At 39.8% G+C, this 23,760-nt stretch overlaps 1 protein-coding gene across 10 annotated transcripts in view; it reads left to right on the forward strand.

Moving 5' to 3' along the window:
• Positions 1-17,295, forward strand: part of ep400 (E1A binding protein p400) — a 214,171-nt gene extending 196,876 nt beyond the window's left edge. For 9 of the 10 annotated variants that reach the window (XM_069932505.1, XM_069932506.1, XM_069932508.1 and 6 more), the window contains 4 exons: positions 2,484-2,679; positions 9,887-10,047; positions 11,893-12,054; positions 15,922-17,295. In XM_069932505.1, coding sequence (XP_069788606.1) covers positions 2,484-2,679; positions 9,887-10,047; positions 11,893-12,054; positions 15,922-16,191 — 789 coding nt within the window. In that variant the 3' untranslated portion in view covers positions 16,192-17,295. The remainder of the gene's footprint in view (positions 1-2,483; positions 2,680-9,886; positions 10,048-11,892; positions 12,055-15,921) is intronic. The other variant, XM_069932511.1, reaches the window with a different exon arrangement.
• The last annotated feature ends 6,465 nt before the right edge of the window (positions 17,296-23,760 follow it).

Below are 23,760 nucleotides of genomic sequence, written 5' to 3' on the forward strand. Positions count from 1 at the left end.
ACATAAGGTTCTGGGGGTGAATCAATTTGAAGGTCCAATTGAAATTGAAAATGTTCATCAAGCCCTCAGACCACAGTCACAATCAAATGCGAAACCTTGCTCTATAGTAATTAAGTGTTCAAAATGTCGAGACAAGGAAAAGATTCTAGCCTTAGCAGCAAAAAAATTAAGAATTAAGAAAAGTCCACTTGAATATCATGGTTCGAAGATTTTCTTTTATCTGGATATTACGACACAGTTGTTAGCTAAGAGGAGACAGTTTAATATAGTCAAGAGAAATCTTTGGGAAAAGGGATACAAATTTACATTGCGTTATCTGGCGACGATGAAGATTGTATTACCTGATGTCAAAAATAAATTTTTTATGGATTACAAACAGACATCAGATTTTGTGGATATGTTGCCTTCTAATATGCCGAGTAAATATGAAGGAATTATTTGCAACGAAACAATGAACTAGTAAATTAGGGACTCTGTTTTGATGTAATACCTGGGAGGTGAAGGGTGCCAGAGTCCATCGGCAGCTGTTCATGGGCTCATTTGTGGCAATGAGCCACATCCCGCACAATAGAGAGGAGTGGTGCTTTTTTTCTTTAGTGAAGAAAGTGGTAGTGAAGAAAGGGAATGTTATGTTGGAATTCATTTCAAGAGGAATAATGGATAAGAATAAAGAGGTGTTGATGAGGCTCTATGGGGCACTGGTGAGACCTCATTTGGAGCACTGTGTGCAGTTTTGGGGCCCTTAGAAAGGATGTGATGTTGTTTGAGAGACTGCAGAGGAGATTTACTAGGATGATTCCCGAAATGCAAAGGCTAACGTGTGAGGAGCGTTTGGCAGCTCTTGGGTTATATTCTTGGGAGTATAGGAGAATGAGAGGAGATCTAATAGAGGCATTTCATATCAAGGACAAGGGGCCATAGTCTGAAAATTAGAGGTTATCCATATAAAACTGAGATAGGAAGAACTTCTTTAGCCAGAGGGTCGTGGATCTGTGAACTCACTGCCGCATACAGCAGTGGAAGCCAGATCACTGGGAGTATTTAAACAAGAAATAGACAAGTATCTCTCATTAGTGAGGGCATCAAGGGATATGGGAAAAGGCTGGAAATTGGAACTAGTGTAGCTTAGTGTAGATTTACAGAACAGACTCGATGGGCCTAATGGCCTGCTTCTGTTCCTTTGTCTTGTGAATCTTGTGCCACTGTGGGGGGGGGGGGTGGTGAGGGAAAGTTCCACTATTATATATATTTATGAATGGAGTTATATTGATGTTTTATTTTACTTTAGAGAATTGATTCAATACTGAATTTAAATGGATATATGATCATTAGGATTACTGTTAGATATATTTGAATTGATTTAAAACATAAGATTTACGTATTTGGATATATGTAATCTCCATTTTTTTCTTTTGTGCTTTTTTTTGGGGGGGATGGTGAATAAAAACAAAATTATGTATCATTTTGCATCGTTTCTTTTGTAATGTATTGTTCAAGATGAAGAAATATATGTTTATGTTTGATGCAAATGGAAAATAAATTTACAAAAAAAAACATGCTTTATCCCAGCTGATGCTATGTGCCTGGAATTAAGGGCATTTAAATTTCCTCGACAATTACTCAGGCACTCACACTTCTCTGGGTTTAAAGGAGAGCTGACATTTCATGGAACGCTGGGGTCACTTTAATTGAATTTGACAATTTAATCACATTTTTCCACCGTCCCCCCCCCCCTCTCTCATCGGGCACACAACTTCACTCACCAGTTGCTGTATTGAAATTTGCCCCAAGGTTTCTGAAACATCTAAACTTAGCTAAACATGATCATTGAGCATCAAGGCAGGCCTTTTAGCCCATGACCATGCTGACCATCAAGTACACATCTGGACTAACCCTATGTACCAGCACTTGGTCCATAACTCCATATGTCTTGGCAATTCAGGTACTCATTTATTTCTGTAATCCGAGGCAAGTTGAAGTGTCAGCCCACTTATAAGAAAAATAAGCTTTTGAAATTCCATCATCTTGTTCATGACCTCATAATAATACATTTGCTCTCACAAAAATTAAAAAAAAATGTATTTACTATATGAATTGAGACACAGATAATTTTTCTGTGCATGGTGTGGTATTACGTTCTGCATCAACAGTCTTGATGAAGGGTTCGTCCTAAAACTGGCACTTTGTTTTACCCACTGATGCTGCTCGACCTATTGAGTTCCTACAGCAGATTGTGCTTTGTGCCAATGGAATAAATAGTCTTTTTCTTTGCAGTACAATATGTAAATCTACACAGATACTGAGATGTGTTCTTTCACTTGCATAGAATTAGAGCATTGAGCTTAAGATGCTGGAAAAGTTCAGGGCATTTTAGTTATCATGCACATTTTTAAATTAGTCTCAAGGTTTTTCTTGGTATTTAAAGTTGAAGATTGTGCAGCTTCTCCTTTGGTAATGTTTCTATTTTTTGTTTGTTTTCTCAGGCCAGAGTTTCCACATCACAACTTCAAGCTCAAGGACAAATTCAGTCACAGCCAGCGCCAACTGCTCAAGTTACACTCACAAAACCACCAGTTGTGTCTGTCCCCACGGCGGTAGTATCCTCTGGTGTGACAACGCTTCCTGTCACTGTGGCTGGAATTAGCATGGCAATAGGTCAGCCCCAGAAAGGATCAGCAGGTGATTGTAACCAATTTCTTGGAAAATTAGAGTTGTTTCAACTTGTTTCGTCTAAAGTCACTTTCTCAAGTTCAAATTGATTCACTTGCCAGCAACATGGGACGCTGAGCAGGTAGAACTACTGCCTAAACCTGAAATCAAAATTAAATAATTTGCTCGGCATTAAAGCCATTTTCAAACAGAATGCAATAATTTTTGAGGAGGACTTAGGCACAAAAAAGTTGATAGTTTTGCTATCTCAAAAATTGGTGTAGGGAAAGGAAGGATTCCACAACTGTCTCTGTGCAGGGTGCTGGGAGAAAAGTGGAGACACACAGGGTTAAGGTGGTCATCTGTCCACTGGCATTGCTTATGGAGATATCACTATCCATCAACTCTCAATGTTTGTAGAAGGAGTCACGTGATGGAGTAGTGGCCGGACGGTGAACTCCAGCCCTCTCCAGAAAAGTCGGGAAAAACAAGAGAAAATACAAAGGCACAGAAATACAAGTTAAAGAAAAGTGAGTATAAAGGTGGAAAGAAGATGGAGACAAAAGGAGAAAAATCAAAATCAACGGAAAGAAGAGAGGAAGAGAAGACAACGGAGGAAAAAGGTGAAGGCCTTACCTGTCCGAAGAGGCCCGCTGCGGAGAGAGGACCCCACTACCTCAGGTCGGTAGAAAAAGAACTACAACAATGGCTCACAGAGCCGAGTAAAAGTGCGCAACCGCGCATGCGCGACTCCTCGCGCATGCGCGATGCGCATGAAAAAAAACACACCGACGGGAGGGGGGACCAGCTGGGGAGTCGATCTCCACAGCCGGCAACGACAGCTGCAGAACACCTGCAGCAAGAAGAGACCACAGAAGACAATGGAAACAAGAAAGAAGAGGAGGAAAGGGCAGCAAAGAAACAACAGATGGCCAACCCAGAGGAAGAAGAAGAGGAAGAATACAGTGAAATAGATAAAGGGAAAGGCAAGGTAAAGGATATACTTGCTCTTGTTAGAGGATACATGGAGTCATTTAAAGAATGGCAAACACAGGAATTCAATGATTTAAGAAGAAGAATAAACAACACAGAAAAGAAAATAAATAAAATGGATATGACCTTAACAGAAATGGGGAAAAAAATGGACAAGATGGAAGAACGGGCAGTAGCAGCAGAAATGGAGGTAGAAGACTTAAAAAAGAAATTGGAGGAATCTAATAAAAAAACTAAAGAGACACAAGAACTACTAGCTCAAAAAATAGATATAATGGAAAATTATAACAGAAGAAATAACATAAAGATAGTGGGCCTTAAGGAAGATGAAGAAGGCAAGAATATGAGGGAGTTTATAAAAGAGTGGATCCCTAAGACCCTAGGATGTCCAGAACTACAGCAAGAAATGGAAATAGAAAGGGCACATAGAGCATTGGCCTCTAAACCACAACCACAACAAAAACCAAGATCTATTGTAGTAAAATTCCTAAGATATACTACAAGAGAAAAGGTACTGGAGATGACAATGGAAAAAGTAAGAGAGGGCAACAAACCACTGGAGTATAAAGGGCAAAAAATCTTCATTTATCCAGATATAAGCTTTGAACTCCTAAAGAAGAGAAAAGAGTTCAATACAGCAAAAGCGATTTTATGGAAGAAAGGATATAAATTTACACTGAAGCATCCTGCGGTATTGAAAATATTTATTCCAGGACAACAAAACAGACTATTCTCGGATCCAGAAGAAGCACGAAAATTTGCAGAACAATTACAAAAATAGACTGAGGGATGAAGACGGGTAATGAGAGCAAAAATGATCACGATTGATATGTATGTGGGTAAAGACAAAAATAGTCTGAGGGATGAAGACGGGTAAGGAGGGTAAAAATGACCACGATTGATATGTATGCGGGTAAAGAGGTATAAGAGTGAATAGAGACAATGGGCATATGTGAAAGTATCTGTAATTAGAGGAAAACATAGAGAGTATAGACAAGAATTAATAAGGGAAGGTAATGGAATAGAGAGAATAAGGAAGGAATTAAAAGAGTGACCTTTGTGACATATAAAAAGCGAAATCTTTTCTGGGGGGGGCTGGGTGGGGGAAAAGAGCGGTCACTGCAAAATCAGTTGACGCTTGCGAGTGGATTCGCAAATCCAAATGGAGAGGGGAGATGTGGTTGTCCGACAAGGGATAAAGGGCAACTCAGGAGGGGAAGGGGAGATTGGGGATAAAGAAGATAGAAATAGGAGAATAAGGAAAATGTTGGATGTTGTAGGAATGTTGTCTGGTAAAGAGTTGAAAATAAGAAAACAGAAATGGAAAAGGAGGAAAGGTAATGATGGAAAAACGGAAAGAGAAGATAAACAAAATATAAAATGGCTACGCTGAACTATATGACTCTAAATATTAATGGAATACATAACCAAATTAAAAGGAAGAAACTACTAAATTTACTGAAAAAGGAAAAAATAGATATAGCATTTGTCCAAGAAACACACTTAACTGAATTGGAGCACAAGAAATTAAAGAGAGATTGGGTAGGACATGTAACAGCAGCATCGTATAATTCAAAAGCAAGAGGAGTGGCTATATTAATTAGCAAAAATGTGCCATTTAAAATAGAAGAGGAAATAATAGATCCAGCAGGGAGATATGTTATGATAAAATGTCAGATATATTCAGAGCTTTGGAATCTACTTAATATATATTCACCTAACGAAGAAGATCAAAAGTTTATGCAAGATATCTTTTTGAAGGTAGCTAATACGCAAGGGAACATACTAATAGGAGGGGATTTCAATCTGAATTTGGATCCAAATATGGATAAAACGGGGAAAAAAATTAACAGGAAGAACAAAGTAACCAAATTTATAATTAAATCAATGCAAGAAATGAAACTTGTGGACATATGGAGGAAACAAAACCCAAAAGAAAAGGAATACTCATACTACTCGACTAGACATAAAACATACTCAAGGATAGACCTATTCCTGTTATCAGCCCACATTCAAGGGAGAGTTATGAAAACGGAATATAAAGCTAGACTATTATCGGACCACTTACCCCTGTTATTGGCAATAGAGCTAGAGGACATCCCTCCAAGAATGTATAGATGGAGATTAAACCCCATGCTACTTAAAAGACAGGATTTTAGAGAATTTATTGAAAAACAATTAAAAATGTACTTTGAAGTAAATACGGAATCAGTGGAAGATAAGTTTATACTATGGGACGCAATGAAAGCATTCATTAGAGGGCAAATAATAAGTTACGCAACCAAGATGAAGAAGGACTATAATCAGGAAACAGAGCAGTTGGAAAGGGAAATAATAAACATAGAAAAAAAATTAGCAATAAAGGAAGATACAACCAAAAGAAGAGAATTGGCGGATAAAAAAATAAAATATGAAACACTACAAACATATAAGGTGGAGAAGAATATAATGAAGACAAAACAGAAATATTATGAACTAGGGGAAAAAACACACAAAATCTTAGCATGACAGCTTAAGACAGAGCAAACTAAGAAAATGGTATTGGCAACAAGGAAAAAAGACAAACAAATTACATATAATCCAAAAGAAATTAAGGAAAACTTCAGAGAATTCTATGAACAATTATACCGAACTGAAAACGAAGGGAAAGAAGGGAAAATAGATGAATTTTTGACTAAAATTGAACTACCAAAACTACAAATAGAGGAACAAAATAAATTAACAGAACCATTTGGAACAGTAGAAATACAAGAGATAATAAAAAATTTACCAAATAATAAGACACCAGGAGAGGATGGACTCCCAATAGAATTCTACAAAACATTTAAAGACCTAATAATACCGCCCCTCCTGGATGTAATCAACCAGATTGATGAGACACAAAACTTACCAGATTCATGTAAAACAGCAATAATTACAGTGATACTAAAACAAGGGAAAGATCCACTCTCACCAGCGTCATATAGACCAATATCTCTGCTAAACACAGATTATAAGATAATAGCTAAACTATTAGCAAACAGATTAGCAGAACAGGTACCGAAAATGGTAAATTTAGACCAAACTGGATTTATCAAAAAAAGACGCACAACAGACAATATTTGTAAATTTATTAACTTAATTCATGCGGTAGAAGGAAATAAAGCACCGGTAGTAGCAGTTGCTTTAGACGCAGAGAAGGCCTTCGACAGAGTAGAATGGAATTACTTGTTCAAAGTATTGCAAAAATTCAGTTTACCGGAGAAGTTTATTAATTGGATTAAAGCATTATATGAGGGACCGTTAGCGAAAGTGACAGTAAATGGACATGTATCAAAGCAATTTAACTTAAGCAGGTCAACGCGGCAGGGATGCCCACTATCACCATTATTGTTTGCGCTAGCTATAGAACCACTAGCAGAATCGATAAGAAGAGATAATAATATAAAAGGAATAAAAATAAAAGACAGGGAATATAAAATCAGTCTGTTTGCGGATGATGTGATAGTGTACTTAACAGAACCAGAACTATCAATAAAAGAACTATATAAGAAATTGAAGGAATATGGAGAAGTGTCGGGATACAAGATAAACATAAATAAAAGTGAAGCAATGCCTATGAATAACGCGGATTTCTCAAAATTTAAGGAGGAATCCCCATTCAGATGGCAAACGCAGGCAATAAGATACCTAGGTGTGCAAATAAACAAAAATCTAGGCCAATTATATAAACTCAATTACAATCCACTAATGAAAAAATTACAGGACGATTTAGAGCATTGGAAAGAGCTACCACTAACACTGATAGGAAGGATAAACTGTATTAAAATGAACATTTTTCCAAGGATACTATACTTATTTCAGGCATTGCCAATACAACTGACAGAAAAATTCTTCAAAGAGTTAAAGAAAATAATAAGGAGATTTTTATGGAGAGGGGGGAAACCGAGGATAGCACTAGATAAATTAACAGAATGGTATAAACAAGGAGGCTTACAATTGCCAAACTTCAAAAATTATTATAGAGCCGCACAATTAAGGTACCTATCAGATTTTTATCAAACAAGGGAAAAACCAGACTGGACGAGACTAGAATTAGATAAAATAGGGGAAAAGATACCTGAACACATATTATATAAATGGGACGAAAAATTGGTACAACATAGAACTTCTCCAGTATTACACCATCTCCTCAATATATGGAAGAAGATTCATGTAGAAAGAAATAAAATAAATTACCAAATACCAAAACTAATATTGACGCAAAATAAGCTACTCCCTTTTACAATAGACAACCTTGCCTTTAGAAAATGGGAAAAAAAAGGGATTAAAAGAATAGAAAATTGTTTTTCAGGAAGTAGATTCTTATCCTTTGAACAAATGAGAGATAAGTACAATATAACTGGAGATACAGCGCTGGCATATTACCAACTGAGATCCTACTTGAAAGATAAATTAGGAAGCAACTTGAGTTTACCAGAGGGAAGTAACCTTGAATATGTGATTACAGATACAATGTTAATCAAAAGATTTATAAAAAATATGTATATTAAACTGCAAGAAAAGGAGAATGAGGAAACAAATGGTAAAACTAAACAAGAATGGGAACAAGATTTAAATATAAAGATAAAAAAGGAAACATGGGAGAAGTTATGCTCTGGAACGATGGGAAATACAATAAATACGAGGCTGCGTATGATACAATATAATTGGTTACACAGACTATACATTACACCGCAAAAGTTAAATAAATGGGACCCAACAGTATCTGATAGATGTTTTCGATGTAAAAAAGAAAGGGGAACAACAATTCATGCAATCTGGACATGTGAGACAGTAGAAAAATTTTGGGATGATCTCAATCAGATATTAAATAAAATAACAGAAAACAATATACCAAAGAATCCAGAGATCTTTCTCCTAAGTAACATAAAAAATAAAGAATTTGGAATTGACTTGGAAGATGCACAAAAAAGATTTGTCAAGATAGCCCTAGCCGTAGCAAAAAAATGTATTATGTCAACCTGGAAATTGGAAGATAATTTGAAAATACAACAATGGTATATAGAAATGAATAAATGTATTCCATTAGAAAAAATAACATATAGTTTAAGAAATAATATTGAAATATTCGAACAAGTATGGGAGCCTTACATTAAATACAATAGCGAAAACCTACCGGGAACAAACATTACCTAAGTTGATGGAAGGAGAAGAAAAGAAAAGAATGGACTCAGTAGAATTTCTGGTGTATTTTTGTTGAATGACAACATTGTCTAACTGAATTAATACAACCTAGATTGTATACCTAAAATGGATGAGAGGGGGGGGGGTGGGGGGGTGGCTTGGGAGGAGGGAGGGGGGAGGGAGAAAAAGTCACTGTAAATGTGTGGAAAAGAAAAAGTGTATAGCATGGCTATTGTGATTTATGGTGTGAAAAATAAAAAATTTAATAAAAAAAAACTCTCAATGTTTGTAAATATCAGCGTTTTAGTGACCTAAGGGACTCTTGCACACTCAACATCAGTATCACAGTAATAATTATTCCATAGCTCAAGTGATTGAGATATATTATTGAGCAGAGGCCAGAGATTTAAAATCATTGGTAAAGGATGTAAAGGGCAGATATATGATTATTTTCACAAAGTAGTTGGGTATCCTTGAAAAGGTGGAAGTTAATTCCATCAAATAACTTTCAAGGATGTTAAGTAGGTTCTTGATGGTGAGAAATTTACAGAATTACTGCTAAGACATGGGATATGAGCCAACAGTAAACTAGGACAAAAGATAAATGTCTGGCTCTTCCATGGAAATTGAACCCTGGTCCAATGACCTCTACTTCCCTGAACTCTAAATTGGATGAAGTAATGTCAATCAAAGGCAGGGAGGGAACATTGACATCCATCGTACTCTCGACATGTAAATCCTCCCAGCTCTTTGCATTGTTCTTGGAGTGAGAAGGGACAGAGAGGAGAAGTGGGTAGGAGAGAGAGACGAAATGAGGACCAATTACTGATTTTGGCAGCAGGCTTTGATACCTAATGATTTAGGACCATTGGAAAAAGAGTCGCAAAATATATGTGCGGGTAATCCTTTGGAGGTCATTTCTTTTCAGAGAGCTAAAATGCTTCAAGGGGAGAAAATTAAAGCTCTGATAAGGAAAAATTACTGAAATTGAATGATTTCCTGTTGCCATTTGAAACATTTTCTCTACACACATTGCCCTTATGTTCCTTGATATTAATGCGCTGCTTTGTCTCTGCAGGAGGGCAAACGGTAGTGAAAGCTGCCCTACCATCACACTTTTCACAAATGCAAGTACAGCAGCTTCTGAAACTTAAACAACAGCAGCAGAAAGCAGGCCAGTGCCAGGTAACACAGGGACAAGCAGCTGTGCAAGCTGCTGCAATCACCACACAGCAGAAGGTAGGATTTGTAAGGTTCTGCAACTGTTGTGGGGACCTGGGGAAACAGGAACCCCTTTTGCATTCTAGTCATTTATATCTATTTCCCTCTTTGACATCAAAGTGCCAAATATTCAATCAATGAAGTAAGGTGAATTTATCATAAACACTGAAATTCTAGCTGCAGCACCTCATACTGAAAAAAAAGTACTGCAGTTGCATTACTTCCTCAGGAGTTTGTGAAGGTTTGGTATGACACCAGAAACCCTGGCAAATTTCTACAGGAAGTGTGCTGACCGGCTACATCACAGTCTGGTATGAAGACACCAATACCCCTGAGCCTAAAGTCCTCCAAAAGGTAGTGGACACAGCCCTGGACATCTCAGGCAAAACCTTCCCCACTATCGAGAACATCTACAGAGAATGCTGTTGTCAGAGAGCCGCAGGAATCATCAAGGATCCACACCACCCAGCACATGCTCTATTCTTGCTGATACCACTTGGAAAGAGGTAGAGGTGCCACAAGACTCTCATCACCAGGTTCAGGAACAGCTGCTACCTCTCCACCATCAGATTCCTCAATAACAAACTCAATCAGGGACTCATTTAAGGATTCTACTTGTGCACTTTATTGATTTACTGTATTACATTCATTGTCTTTACAGTTCTTATTTGTTTGCATGTATTCACTGTGTAATTTTTTTGCACTACCAATAAGTGGTAATTCTGCCACATCCGCAGAAAAATAGAATCTGAGGGTTGTATGTGATGTCATGTATGTACTCTGACAAGAAATCTGAAATTGAAAACTAAGAAAGACTGGGAGAAATTCAGCAATTCAAGTAAATCTCTAGAGGGAGAAAACAAGTGAATATTTCTTTCCAGTGTCTTTGCATACTCCTCTCTAGGTCTTCTTGAAGGGTTCTGATGTGAAGCATTGACCAATCCATTTCTCCAACAGATGTTGTGAAACATGAAAGTCTGCAGACGTTCTGATTGTAATAAAAACACAAATGCTGGAGGAATTCAGCAGGTCTTGCATTGTCCATAAGTGATAAAGATATATAATTGACATTTTGGGCCTGAGTCCTTCTTCAAGGTATGCCTGGATTGAAAGGCTAGGGAAAGGAAAGAAAGGGTTGGGGGAGGAGCACAGGCCATCAAAGGAAAGGTGAGAATTGATCAGGGGAGAGGGTGGTCCTGTAAATGCAAAGCTGGAGGGAATCTTCCCTGATCAATTCTCACCATATTCCCCTTCTGTCCCATTCACTGTACAATTATCACCTTTTGTCTGCCTTTTTTCTCATACATTGTAGAAGAGCTCAGGCCCGAATCATCAGTTATGTATCTTTTCCTCCAATGGGTGCTGCTCGACCTGCTGATGAGTTCCTCAGCATTTCTGTTTTTACTCCAACAGATGCTGCTTGTCCTGCTGAGTTCCTCCAGCAGTGTTTTTTGTGGTGTGTATTTCCTCTTTTTCCACCCATCTCCCTCGAAATCTCACCTTTTTTCCTCCACCTACCTCGTGCTATTTCCTCCCTCCACAACCCCTCCCTCCACAACCTACCCCCCCCCCCCCCATTCCCCCACAGAAACTGCTGAGTGTTTCCGCACTTTGTTTCTTTCTAAGGTGCAGTTATAGGTGGTTGGTGGGGAAGAGGATACTTCCTTGAATCTTTAGATTGAATTTCTTCTTAATTCCCCTTTTCAGCTTTGATGAGGGCAGAATTGGAGCTCCAGACTTGTCATATTTATCACCAGCCTTTAAACTGTGAGAGGGGAAGTGTCAAGGTTTGACTCCTTAGCAGAAGAATGTACAAGACCCAATTAAATGTTCTGATATACAAATGTTTGCACCTCACTTCAGATAACACAGCAAGTGGCAGTGCAGTCACAGCAGCAACAACAACCTCCACAGCAGAAGGTTACTTACACCACCAGCCAGCTCCAGTCAGGAATAAAGCCACAGTTCCTGAGTGCTCAGACTCCAAAGCAGACAGGACCACAGCAGATGCAGGCACAGATTCAGGTAACTAATGCAGGTGGTACAGTATTCTGTTGTGTTACTGCTTGAAGAATTCAGGGATCTAGGGTAAGCAAGAAAGAATGCAGATTCTGGAAGACTGGAGAAATGCACAATGTGCGAGAGAAACTCAGCAGATCAGGCAGTGTCGTGACTTGCTGAGTTCCTCCAACATACCTTGTGTTTCTTCAGGGAGCTTGAGTTTGGTTCCCACCGGGGCAGTCTAAGAATTTGAAGGTAGTTTGTGTTATCTGGAAATACAACCCTTATTGGTCAAAGTGACTTGTAAAAACCAGTGGATCCTCAATTCCGTTTGGGAAAGCAGACCTACTGCCTTTGGACCTAGGGTGGAATCCATTGTTTTTCCAGCTGTTAAGAATTCATTACTCTCAAGCTCCCTCCACAATGGCAACAAAGGATGAACTAACATCTTGTTAGTTCATTTTAAAGGATGTTTTGAGGACTGTTCCTTGGAAGATTGTATATCTATCCATTATTGCTTGGTTTTTGTATAATTGTCACTAAGATCTTAATGAAATATTTGGCAAGTAACAAAGCTTCAAACTGCTTCAAACAAAATAAAACTGGTGAAGTTCACGCTGTAATCGCAGTCTCCCATGCCCCTTTACTTTATTCCAATCTACTTTTGTAGAATAAACCCATAAATTAAAATGCATTCCAGCACACCAAATGTGAATCTGTGAAGAATGAACTGAGGCCAGAATGCTACATTTGAAGACCGAGTGCTGTTTTTGTGAAATCATAACCTTTATCGTAATGAATTCTTCACCTTCATTTGATGACTAGAGAATGTATTTCATACAGTCTGAAGGCTGAAAATCATAATTAACTTGTTCTGAACTCTAACCAGTCTTCAGCTTCAGGTGTTTGAAAGGACCATGCTGCCATGTTGCTGGAGTTTTCACAACCCCCTTGAGGTTTCATTTGTGCAAGCACACAGTTATAAAGTGATACAACATGATAATGCAGGTTGCTTACAGCCTATTTTGACCATGTGTGTTACGGTGCCTGGTCATCTGATGATGTAGCTGATCTGCAGCATTGATTTAGAGACTCACTGCTTTCCAGAGACGGGTGGGTCTGATTTGGTTCCACTGTGTTCTGGCTCATCACTGCTGTTTCCTTTTTCTCAATACCCTTAAAAGCTCTGACACAGTTTGCCAGCATTTCCTTTATTTCAAAATGCTTCTCTGTGACCTCCTGGACTGGAAAATGAATAATTCTTTGAAGTACCTGAAGGTTACAATAAACTGCTGTTGTTCAATAGGTTACAAAACTTCCACAAAATGTTCAACAGCAAGCAACTGTGGGGAGTATCCAGCAGATGGTATGGACAGCTCACCAGGTATCTACACCTCGTCATGTGTATTTACAATCTCTGCACAGTCAGAGGGCTCTCATTTCCATGTGAAAGAGGAAATTTCTTGCCTCTTGAATTTTTCCTCCAGTCTATACTCCACTTGCCTTGCCATTTTATCTTCTGCATGCCTCCTGGACATTGCTCTTGTTCCAATGATGTGAAAATCCTGCTTTTAGTTGAATTGCTAAGAGCAGCTTATGATCTTGTTTCTGGAACATGGAATAATCTAGAACAGGAGGAAGTCACTTTCATCATCGTTCTCTGCCTGCGTTTCAGAACAAGATTGCTTAGTCTTATCCATTTCAAACTTGTCTCATATATATTTATCCAGCTGCCATTTGAAAGCTCTGCACAGGTTCTTGATTCCTTTTCCTAAACGTATCTTTGTCCTCTGGCTACTTGGTCTTCTGACAGTTTCCGTTATTATTAAAACTTTTTTTTAAATCCTATCTTTCTGTATCTTAGAGAACATCCCTAGTTTTATTCTCTGCAAGCAACTTAAATTTTCCATCTCTGGTTTAAGTCTCATTAGACTAATGTTACAAAGAATCATCTCCAATGTCCCTATCTGGGAAGTGGCTGAGTTCCACACTGTCATTTGATTGAGCTGCCTGTGTGGGGACTACAGGTGCCAGAGCACATCCATTGTGAGCAAAATTACTACATGAACATTCAGAATTGGGTCCAGTCTTCAGCGCAAAAACGGGACATTTATTTATCTGTGCTTTACATTGGTTCCCTTGAACTCCTCTTGAATGCCCAACCACAATCTTCTTCTCCCTTCGGAAACAAGTTGCACATTCTCCACTTTTCCTTTAATTACTGTCTGTATTTATTAATGCCCAAACAATAATTATGATCCCAAGTCATGTCCTCCCAAAGTGGAATCATTGCCTCTTTATCAAAACTTTAAAGCTCTGCTCTGGATCACTTCTTGGCTGTCTCTCATTCATCTTCCCTGAATGTTACAACTTGTACATTCTGATATCTCCTTAAATTCCTTTTCCACAAGTTCTCCAGAGTGCCTCTTCTGATGGTGCAAAGACCTGAACTGTACACTGACCCAGGTGGAATTCAAGCAAGTTTAATCATCTTATTCCTGTCTCGTGCAATTCTTTTGTGAATGTGCTATAATTCTTTGATTTCCTGCTCATTTGTTCAGTTGGAGATAAAACACTGAACATCACTCTTTCCAAATCCTTTCAGATGAATGCCTCTCATCTAACAAATCATTACCCACTGATGCTATCTCCAAACTCCATTCTCCCACTGCCCCAGCTGGCTACATCTGACCATCATCCTGCAGCCCCCCGCTCCCCCCCCCCCATCTTCTTAGCCACCCACACTACCTTCTGGCCCATCTCACCCTCTTACTGACTACTTTACCTCTCCAAGCCCTGATGCAGGATCTCAACCTGAAATGTTGACAATACCTCCCCCCCACCATAGATGACTCACTGAGTTCCTTCTGCCATTTGTTTTTTGCTCCATATTCCAGCATCTGCAGCCCCTGTGCCTCCAATATCTAACTCCACCCAGCATCACTGACAGGGGTGCACACTTCTAGTTACTGGAGCACTTTTCACAGTCCTGGACTGCTGACCTGAAAAGAGGAGTCTCAATCTCACCAAAATGGTTTGGAAATTTAAATTTATTTCATTGCATCTGGAATAAGAAACATGTATCAGTAAAAATGCCTATAAATGTTCTAGGTTGTGATTAAAATCCGTCTCATCATGGACACCTACACACCATTGGCCTTTGATCAACTCTTCGGTCCTGGCAATCCTCATCCTGGTAATTTGTGTTGGATTATACACCTTCGCTTGGAACATTTAAACACTTCCAATACATGACCAAAATGCAAGTTGTTGTTTTAAAAAGGAGAGGGGGCTAGGGTTCAGCTGTCCTGCAAGAGGATCCAATTCATGTTTAGATGTACTCTAATAGTAGTAATGCTGGGTAAAGTTAATTGTGCAAGTTTAACAGAAAATAAGTTGAGTTGTCAGTGAATGTTCTGCTCATCTGATGAGAAAAGGTGGACAGGTGTACTTGTATCTTCAGTAAAGTGAAACTCGGTGACTGGGGGCTCGTGATGGTCACCAGAGATCCATGAGGGCAGTGTCTTCTCTTCTTCTCCACCTTTCTTACTCCCCGTCCCCGGGTGTCCATCAAATTGGAATTGTTTGATTGTCAACTGTACTGAGTTGCAGTGTAAAGCTTTGTTTAGTGAGCAGTCATAACTAGCAGATAAGACAACAGTGTTATAAGCAAGCAAATAATGCAGGGTATGAGGAAAAGGACAAACACACAAAGCTGAAGACATTTCTGGGGCACCACTCTCTGCCAGAGTGATCTCCAATGACGAACCCAATAACAGCAGGAAAGCTCCTGCATCCTCTGCAGGAGGGGGGAGAGGAGTAGTTCAGAGACCGAATATGTTCAAGACCAATCTTATTGTCTAAATTATGACCTTTGCGTTATTTCTTTAGGTCCAGGCACAATCGCAGACCATGACCCTGTCACAGGCAGCCACGGGGCAACAGGTTCAGGTGATTCCCACGGCCGGCGCCCCTCAGGTCGTGCAGCAGCAACTAATCCAGCAGCAGGTAGTAACAGCGGCCTCTCCTCAGATGCAGGCGCCAACCCCACAGAGTCCCGTCCAGCCAGCAGCAACCCCAGACACTCAAGGTCAACAGGCCAAGGTGCAAGTGCGGACAGCCCCTGCCGTGAGACTGAAAGCCCCCATGAAACCCAACTGAGTCCTGCTGAAGAGAGCAAGAAGCCCACCACTAAAGAATGTGCTCGTAGCACATCTTGGACTGTGTTCGGGGCAGCATACCGTTTGTTTTCACTCCATTGTGTTATAGTTAATGTATAGAAGAACTTGACATCAATAAATGTTATGTAAGTCATTTAATATTGAATCTTGGTGTTAATGTAACATGGTGATGCACAGCAGAAATTCTGTAAATCTTTTTAAAAAAAATAATTCTAAGGTTTAACCTTAGCTCTCTTGTACATAGTTTTTTCCTCTGGGCACATTTTTAATGTGCTCCTGCATTTGTTAAATTCAGAAATTGGATGTTTTGGCATGTGTTCAGTATTTGTAAATCCATAATTGAGTTGGATGAATGTTAAGTATGTAATTGTAGTATTTTTTATTTCAGTATGTGAAAATTGGAAAGGAGCCTGCAGCAATTGAACGTTGGAATTGGTTGTATTCAACATTCCTTATCTAAAAAAAGATATTGGTCTATTAACAAATTTTGATACAATGTTTTGTATTTTTGTTATATTTTTTCATTGTGCTTTCATGTTTCAGGATTTGTTTTAAAGTGATGATGTTTATTTTTTAATTCTGTATGTATATGCACATTAAAAATGCAATCTATGCTGCAAAGTTACTCCCCTCTAGTTCTTAGTGTACATGTTGTACAGTATTTGTTATGGTTTTGCATAGCACTGTTTAATCATCCTGAAACCTGTCCTTGGAAATTATATATATCCATTTGTGATCAGCAAAAAGAAATTAAGAATAAAATTGTACATAAATGTTTTTGTTGATCACTCAGCGATGTTGCTTTTTATCATCTTTCCAGCTGCATCAGATGTAGATTTTTTTAAAAATAGCCATAGTATTTTTATTACTATTGGTAAATCGATAAAGGGCAATGGATAAAGTTTCAGTGGCAACCCAAGACAACTGAGACCAAAGAGTTTTATGATTGCAGCCAACCTGAGAGAAATGTTGATTTCCATTGAAACTGAAATTACTGTTACACTGTCAAAATATACCATATTTGTTAGATGTATCCAAAACCACTGCTACAACATTGTAATAAATTAACATATTTGTAAATGCACTACCCGTTATTGAGAGCTCATTTCAAACCTATTTCACCTTTTTACAATTGATGATACTGTGTATCTTGTACATTTTCATATTTCTTAACTTCATTAAATTAAATTTTGACTTTCTCAAAGGCAAGTAGATACATAAGCTGCAAGGTGCCTTACTGCCAATGAGGCACAACATGCAACCATTCCATCTTGGCACATTCTGCCCAAATCTACATCCTGTTATAATCTATGGCAACCTACACTATCCACAGCACACTTGTTGACCCATACCTCCACTTCTTCATCCAAGTCGTTGATAAAAATTATAAAAAGGCAGAGGTCCCAGAACTGATCTCTACGGAACACTACTAGTTACTGACCTTCAGAATCAGAATTTACTCAGTCACGATATGTTCCATCTACTGCCAACCTCTGCCTTGTGAGGCAAACCAATTTGGAAGCCATGGATCCCATGCCCTATGACTTTCTGAATAAGGCTATCATGAGGACAGAGCAAGGATATTTCAAGTAGCAGGGGTGGGGCCATTCAACCCTCCTTCTGCTCCATCATGAAGTTCGTGACCTTTTCCCTCCAAGACATGCTGTTTGTAATAATTACTTGACCCTTGCACCGTGCTTCATGAGTCTAATTGCCCTGGAGATGGTAAATTATTGGAAATCCCTTTTATCGGAAAGTCCTCTCATGGGGCCAGCACCTTGAAGCAAACATGAAGAAGGCACACCAATGCTTCTACTATCAAAGATGTTTGAGGAGATTTGGCATGTAATTGAATTTCAAACTTAAGGACTGTGGCAAATATACTGACTAGTTGCATTACCACCTGGTTTAGGAATTCAAGTGCCCAGGAAAGCGCAAAGCTGCTGAGGGTAGCAAATGTAGCCAAGTCCATTGCAGGCTTTGACCTCCCATCTGAAGACATCTATGTGAGGCTCTGCATCAAGAAGGCAGCCACCATCTTAAAGGTCCATCATCACCCTGGTCACAACCTCTTCTCAACTGCTACCTTTAGCTGAAGACCAGCACCTGTAGGTTCAAGAACAGTTTCCATTGCCTATCAGATTTTCGAAACTCCCCTTGTTGCACTAATAATGGACTGCACGAGATCTGTGCATTATTTGTAATACCGCTTTTTTCTTACACCATGGTATCTGAATATTTATTATCTAACTATCTTGTATTATTTTTCAATTTAATGCATACTGTTTTTATTACAAAGTAACCTCACCTGCAGCAAGCAAGAATTTCAGTATATATGTACATTGTACATGACAATCGGCAGCAATGTTTAGGGTAGCAGTTAGCACAATGCTATGACAGCACCAGCGATCCGGGTTTGAACCCGGCACCATCTATAAGGAGTTTGTATGTTCTCCCGGTGTCTGCGTGGTTTTTTCCCCACCCTTCAAAATCTATGGGTTTATAGGTTAATTAGAGTTTCTTCTTTGGCTTGGCTTCGCGGACGAAGATTTATGGAGGGGGTAAAAAGTCCACGTCAGCTGCAGGCTCGTTTGTGGCTGACAAGTCCGATGCGGGACAGGCAGACACGGTTGCAGCGGTTGCAGGGGAAAATTGGTTGGTTGGGGTTGGGTGTTGGGTTTTTCCTCCTTTGCCTTTTGTCAGTGAGGTGGGCTCTGCGGTCTTCTTCAAAGGAGGTTGCTGCCCGCCAAACTGTGAGGCGCCAAGATGCACGGTTTGAGGCGTTATCAGCCCACAGGCGGTGGTCAATGTGGCAGGCACCAAGAGATTTCTTTAGGCAGTCCTTGTACCTTTTCTTTGGTGCACCTCTGTCACGGTGGCCAGTGGAGAGCTCGCCATATAACACGATCTTGGGAAGGTGATGGTCCTCCATTCTGGAGACGTGACCCATCCAGCGCAGCTGGATCTTCAGCAGCGTGGACTCGATGCTGTCGACCTCTGCCATCTCGAGTACTTCAACGTTAGGGATGTAAGCGCTCCAATGGATGTTGAGGATGGAGCAGAGACAACGCTGGTGGAAGCGTTCTAGGAGCCGTAGGTGGTGCCGGTAGAGGACCCATGATTCGGAGCCGAACAGGAGTGTGGGTATGACAACGCCTCTGTATACGCTTATCTTTGTGAGGTTTTTCAGTTGGTTGTTTTTCCAGACTCTTTTGTGTAGTCTTCCAAAGGCGCTATTTGCCTTGGCGAGTCTGTTGTCTATCTCATTGTCGATCCTTGCATCTGATGAAATGGTGCAGCCGAGATAGGTAAACTGGTTGACCCTTTTGAGTTTTGTGTGCCCGATGGAGATGTGGGGGGGCTGGTAGTCATGGTGGGGAGCTGGCTGATGGAGGACCTCAGTCTTCTTCAGACTGACTTCCAGGCCAAACATTTTGGCAGTTTCCGCAAAGCAGGACGTCAAGTGCTGAAGAGCTGGCTCTGAATGGGCAACTAAAGTGGCATCGTCTGCAAAGAGTAGTTCACGGACAAGTTTCTCTTGTGTCTTGGTGTGAGCTTGCAGGTGCCTCAGATTGAAGAGACTGCCATCCGTGCGGTACCGGATGTAAACAGCGTCTTCATTGTTGGGGTCTTTCATGGCTTAATTAGAGTAATTAGGTGTTAAAACACGCCAAAATGCTGGAGGAACTCAAGCTGGTCTTTTCAACGTTCTTAAAAGCAAAGATACAGTATGTTGCCAACATTTCAAGCCTGAGCCCTTCAAAGAATAAACTGAATGAGCCAGAAGAAGGAATTCTCAGAAAATTTCAGAATCCAGACAATGCTTACTGGGGGAAGGAGGACTCCAGGCCAACAAAAGGATATGATAAGGGGAGAGGTGAGAATTTATCATGTCTATGCAAAAGGAGGCAAGGAAGGGAGAAACAGCTGGCGGAAGGTGATGGGGTGGTGGTGGAGGAGGGTTTAATGAAAGCAGGAGAAGTTGATATAAATGTCATTAATGCAACCTGGTTGGAGGGTGCTCAGTCGAAGGATGAGGTGGTGTTCCTTCAATTTGCAAGTCTCAGTCTGGCAGTGCATGAGACCATGGACAGACATATCAGCAATGGAATGGGGTGAGGAATTGAAACGGGTGGTCACTGGGAGATCCACGCTACTGTAGTGGATAAACATGAGGTGGTCAACACAGGTCACCTCTTCCAGTATCTGTGTCCAGTATTTCCAATGAACAGAAGACCTCAATGAGAGCACAATGCAGTAGCTAACATCTGCAGATTCACAAATGAAATGTTGGCTCAATTGGAAGGACTGTTTGGGGCCTTGAATGGTGGTGGGGGTGTGGGTGCAAGTGGAGCATCTCTTGCATTCATGGCTGGGTCCTGTAGGGAAGGAGGAGTGGACTGTGCAGAGAGGAGAGGGGAATGTGGAAATGGTGGAGCAGGATATGTTGGATGCAGAGGCTGGTGGGATGGTAGGTGATGACATGAGGAATCTTGTCCTTGTTGCGTGTGAGGGCAAAGGGGGCCAGGGCAGATGTACGGGTAATGGAGGATATGTGGGTGAGCACCAAGTTGATGATGATAGAGGGAAGCCATGTTGTTTGAAGAAGGAAGACATCTCTGATGATCTGGCATGAAAGTTCTCGACCTGGGTGCAGATGCGAAAGAGACGGAGGAATTGAGAAAATGGAATCCTTACAGAGACAGAGTAGCTGTGAAATTGGATGGGTTTGTGGAAAATATTGGTTCAGAGTTTGTCTCCCAAGATGAAGATAGAGATCGAGGAAAGGGAGAGTTGCTAGAGGTGGACCAAGTGTATTTGAGTGAGGTCAGGGTGGAAGTTGACAGCAAAGTGGATGAGGTCAACAACCTCATCATGGGTCCATGAGGCAGCACCAAAGCAGTCATCAATGTAGTGCAGTAGGAGTTGAGGGGCCTTGTCTGTGTAGGCTTCTAGGACAGATTGCTCCATATAGCCAACAAAAAGGCAGGCATAGCTGGGGCTCATGGGTGTACCCATGTCTACCCCTTTGACCTGGAGAAAGTGGGATGTGTCAAAGGAGAACAAGGGGGTAGAAAAGGGCAGTGCGGGGTTAAGAAACAGTAAGGTTGGAGCCCATGCCAGGGAGGTGACTGGAAGCTATGAGTTGAGAGATGGTGTGTGATTCAGTGATTTGATGAGTTTTAGTGGGGTCCTTTTGGAGCGAGGTGTCTGAGAGTTGTCATCTGGCTTTGGCCAGATGGAGGTCAGTGCTGCAGACCACAACAGCACCTCCCTAGTCTGCAGGCTTGATGGTGAGGATTGGATTGATGGAGGAACAGGTATTCCAAGGGGGTGAGGTTGGAATGAGTCAGGGGAGTAGTGAAGTTTATACAGTTAATGTCACAGTAGCAGTTGGAAATATTAAGGTCCAGAGCAGGCAGAACTCCAGAACCAGGAGGAGGAAGAAGGGATCTGTAGTGGTGGGGGGGGGGGGGGGGTAGAGAATCGTGATTGTGGAAGTAAGCAAAGAGACGGAGACGACAGAAGAAGAGTTCAGCATTATGGAGTGTGCAGAACTCATTGAGGTGTGGGCAAAGGGGGATGAAGGTGAGGCCTCTACTGAGGGCAAAACGTTCAGTGTTTTAGAGGGAATGGTGAAGACCAGTCAGGGGTTAGGGGATGGTTCAATGGGGTGAAGGGTGTCGGGAAGGCAAGGAGGATGATGGGGAGGATCACAAGATGGAGGGTAGGAAGGTTCTTTTACAATATTTTATTGAAATTGAAATTCCACATCAAAAAAGAAAATACAGTGTACATAAGAATACATATTAAAACTCAAAAAATAGAAAAGTACAGAATACACTCAGATCATACTATTTAATCCACAGTACTCTGCATTCTTAATCAAATTATTGTAATATTTTATTATAAAAAGAAAATCTAATCCCACTATCAAAACCAAAGCTTTGACAAAAAGGAAAAAAATTCCCTGTCGTAGTAATAAATTTCTTCATTAGCCAACACCTGCATTAATATCAAAACAAAGATTTTGCAAGTAATTCAAAAAGTATCCCCACAGTGTTTGAAAATTTAAATTCAAATCAGATTTTGAGCATTGAATCTTCTATAAATTTAAACAGGATGTCATGTAACTATTGAACATGAGTAGGTGGAACAACATCCTTCCATCCACACAACACTGCCTGTCCAGCCAAAGGAGAAATAAAAGCTAATACATGTAAACAGATGCCATTAAAATTATGCCATTCTCTCCAACAATACCAAACAAAGGGGTTAAAGGAGTTGTCTTAAAATGCACTTTTAAATGTACAGAAAAAGTTTTAAATACTTTCTTCCAGTATTTCCCAAGACTTGGACATGTTCAAAATTATGAATAAATTGTTGCATCTATCACAACAAGGAGATACATCTGCATAAAAGTGAGATAGTTTGGCTTTGGACATGTGAACTCAATGGACAACTTTAAATTGTAGGAGGGAGTGGTGAGCACATAAAGATGAGGCTTTAACCAATTTAAAAGTTACATGCCATGTTTCTTCAGAGATTGAAAACTGTAGGTTCTGTTCACAGGCTTTTTACATTTCATCTAAAGGAGCCTCTCTTATTCCCAACAACATGTCATAAATGTTAGATATTGAACCATTTTTTAAAAAGTTGTGAGTTAAAAATTGCATCTATTACATTCTTATTAAAGCTCTTAGGAAACATATGTAAATGAGATTGCAAAAAATCTCTAATCTGTAAATAAGTAAAAAAGTGAGTATTTGGTAAACTATATTTAACTGAGTAATCCAAAAGAGCGAGGCTCCCTTCAATAAATATATCTTTAATGCCTAATATATGCATAATATATTATATTTAATATATTAATGCCTAATATATTAAATATATAATAAAAGCTACATCAATCATGGAAGGTTTAAAGAAATTATTAGAAAAAAAAGACTAAAAAGAAAACAAGGTATGTTTAACTATTGGTGTGTCAGTTAATTTATTTAAAGATAAAGGTAGGGTCAGAAGGTTCTGAGGGAAGTTTAGGGTGGCCTACAGGACTGAGCCCCTGACGCAAGTCTCCACATTGGTCTCAGTGATGTACTGGATCAAGTCTCCACCTCGAACTTCCATCCTTAACCCATTGGCCCACAGGACTGACTTCACATGTGGGTCTCAGCCCCAGTGACCTACAGGAAATTTGTTAACTGTAAACCTCTTAATGCATATTTCCATGTCAATTTTTGTAATGAAACTCTAGATAATTTATTCTTCCATAAAAATAAATGAACCACCACATTTAATTCCTTAAAAAAGACTTTGGTAAAGGACAAGGGATAGACTGAAAAATATATTGTATACGAGGAATTATACTCATTTTTATACAATTAACCCTACCTATTAAAGTTAACGGTAAATCTTTCCACTTCTTTAAATCTGCCTTGATTTTTAAAAATAAAGGTACATAATTCAATTGATAGAGTTGACGATCTTCCACACTTTTTATCACTCCTAAATACTTAATTTTATCAGACCATCGGAACTAAGTAACCCA

This window comes from Narcine bancroftii, chromosome 4 (assembly GCF_036971445.1).
Source record: "Narcine bancroftii isolate sNarBan1 chromosome 4, sNarBan1.hap1, whole genome shotgun sequence".
Classification (NCBI taxonomy): Eukaryota; Metazoa; Chordata; class Chondrichthyes; order Torpediniformes; family Narcinidae; genus Narcine; species Narcine bancroftii.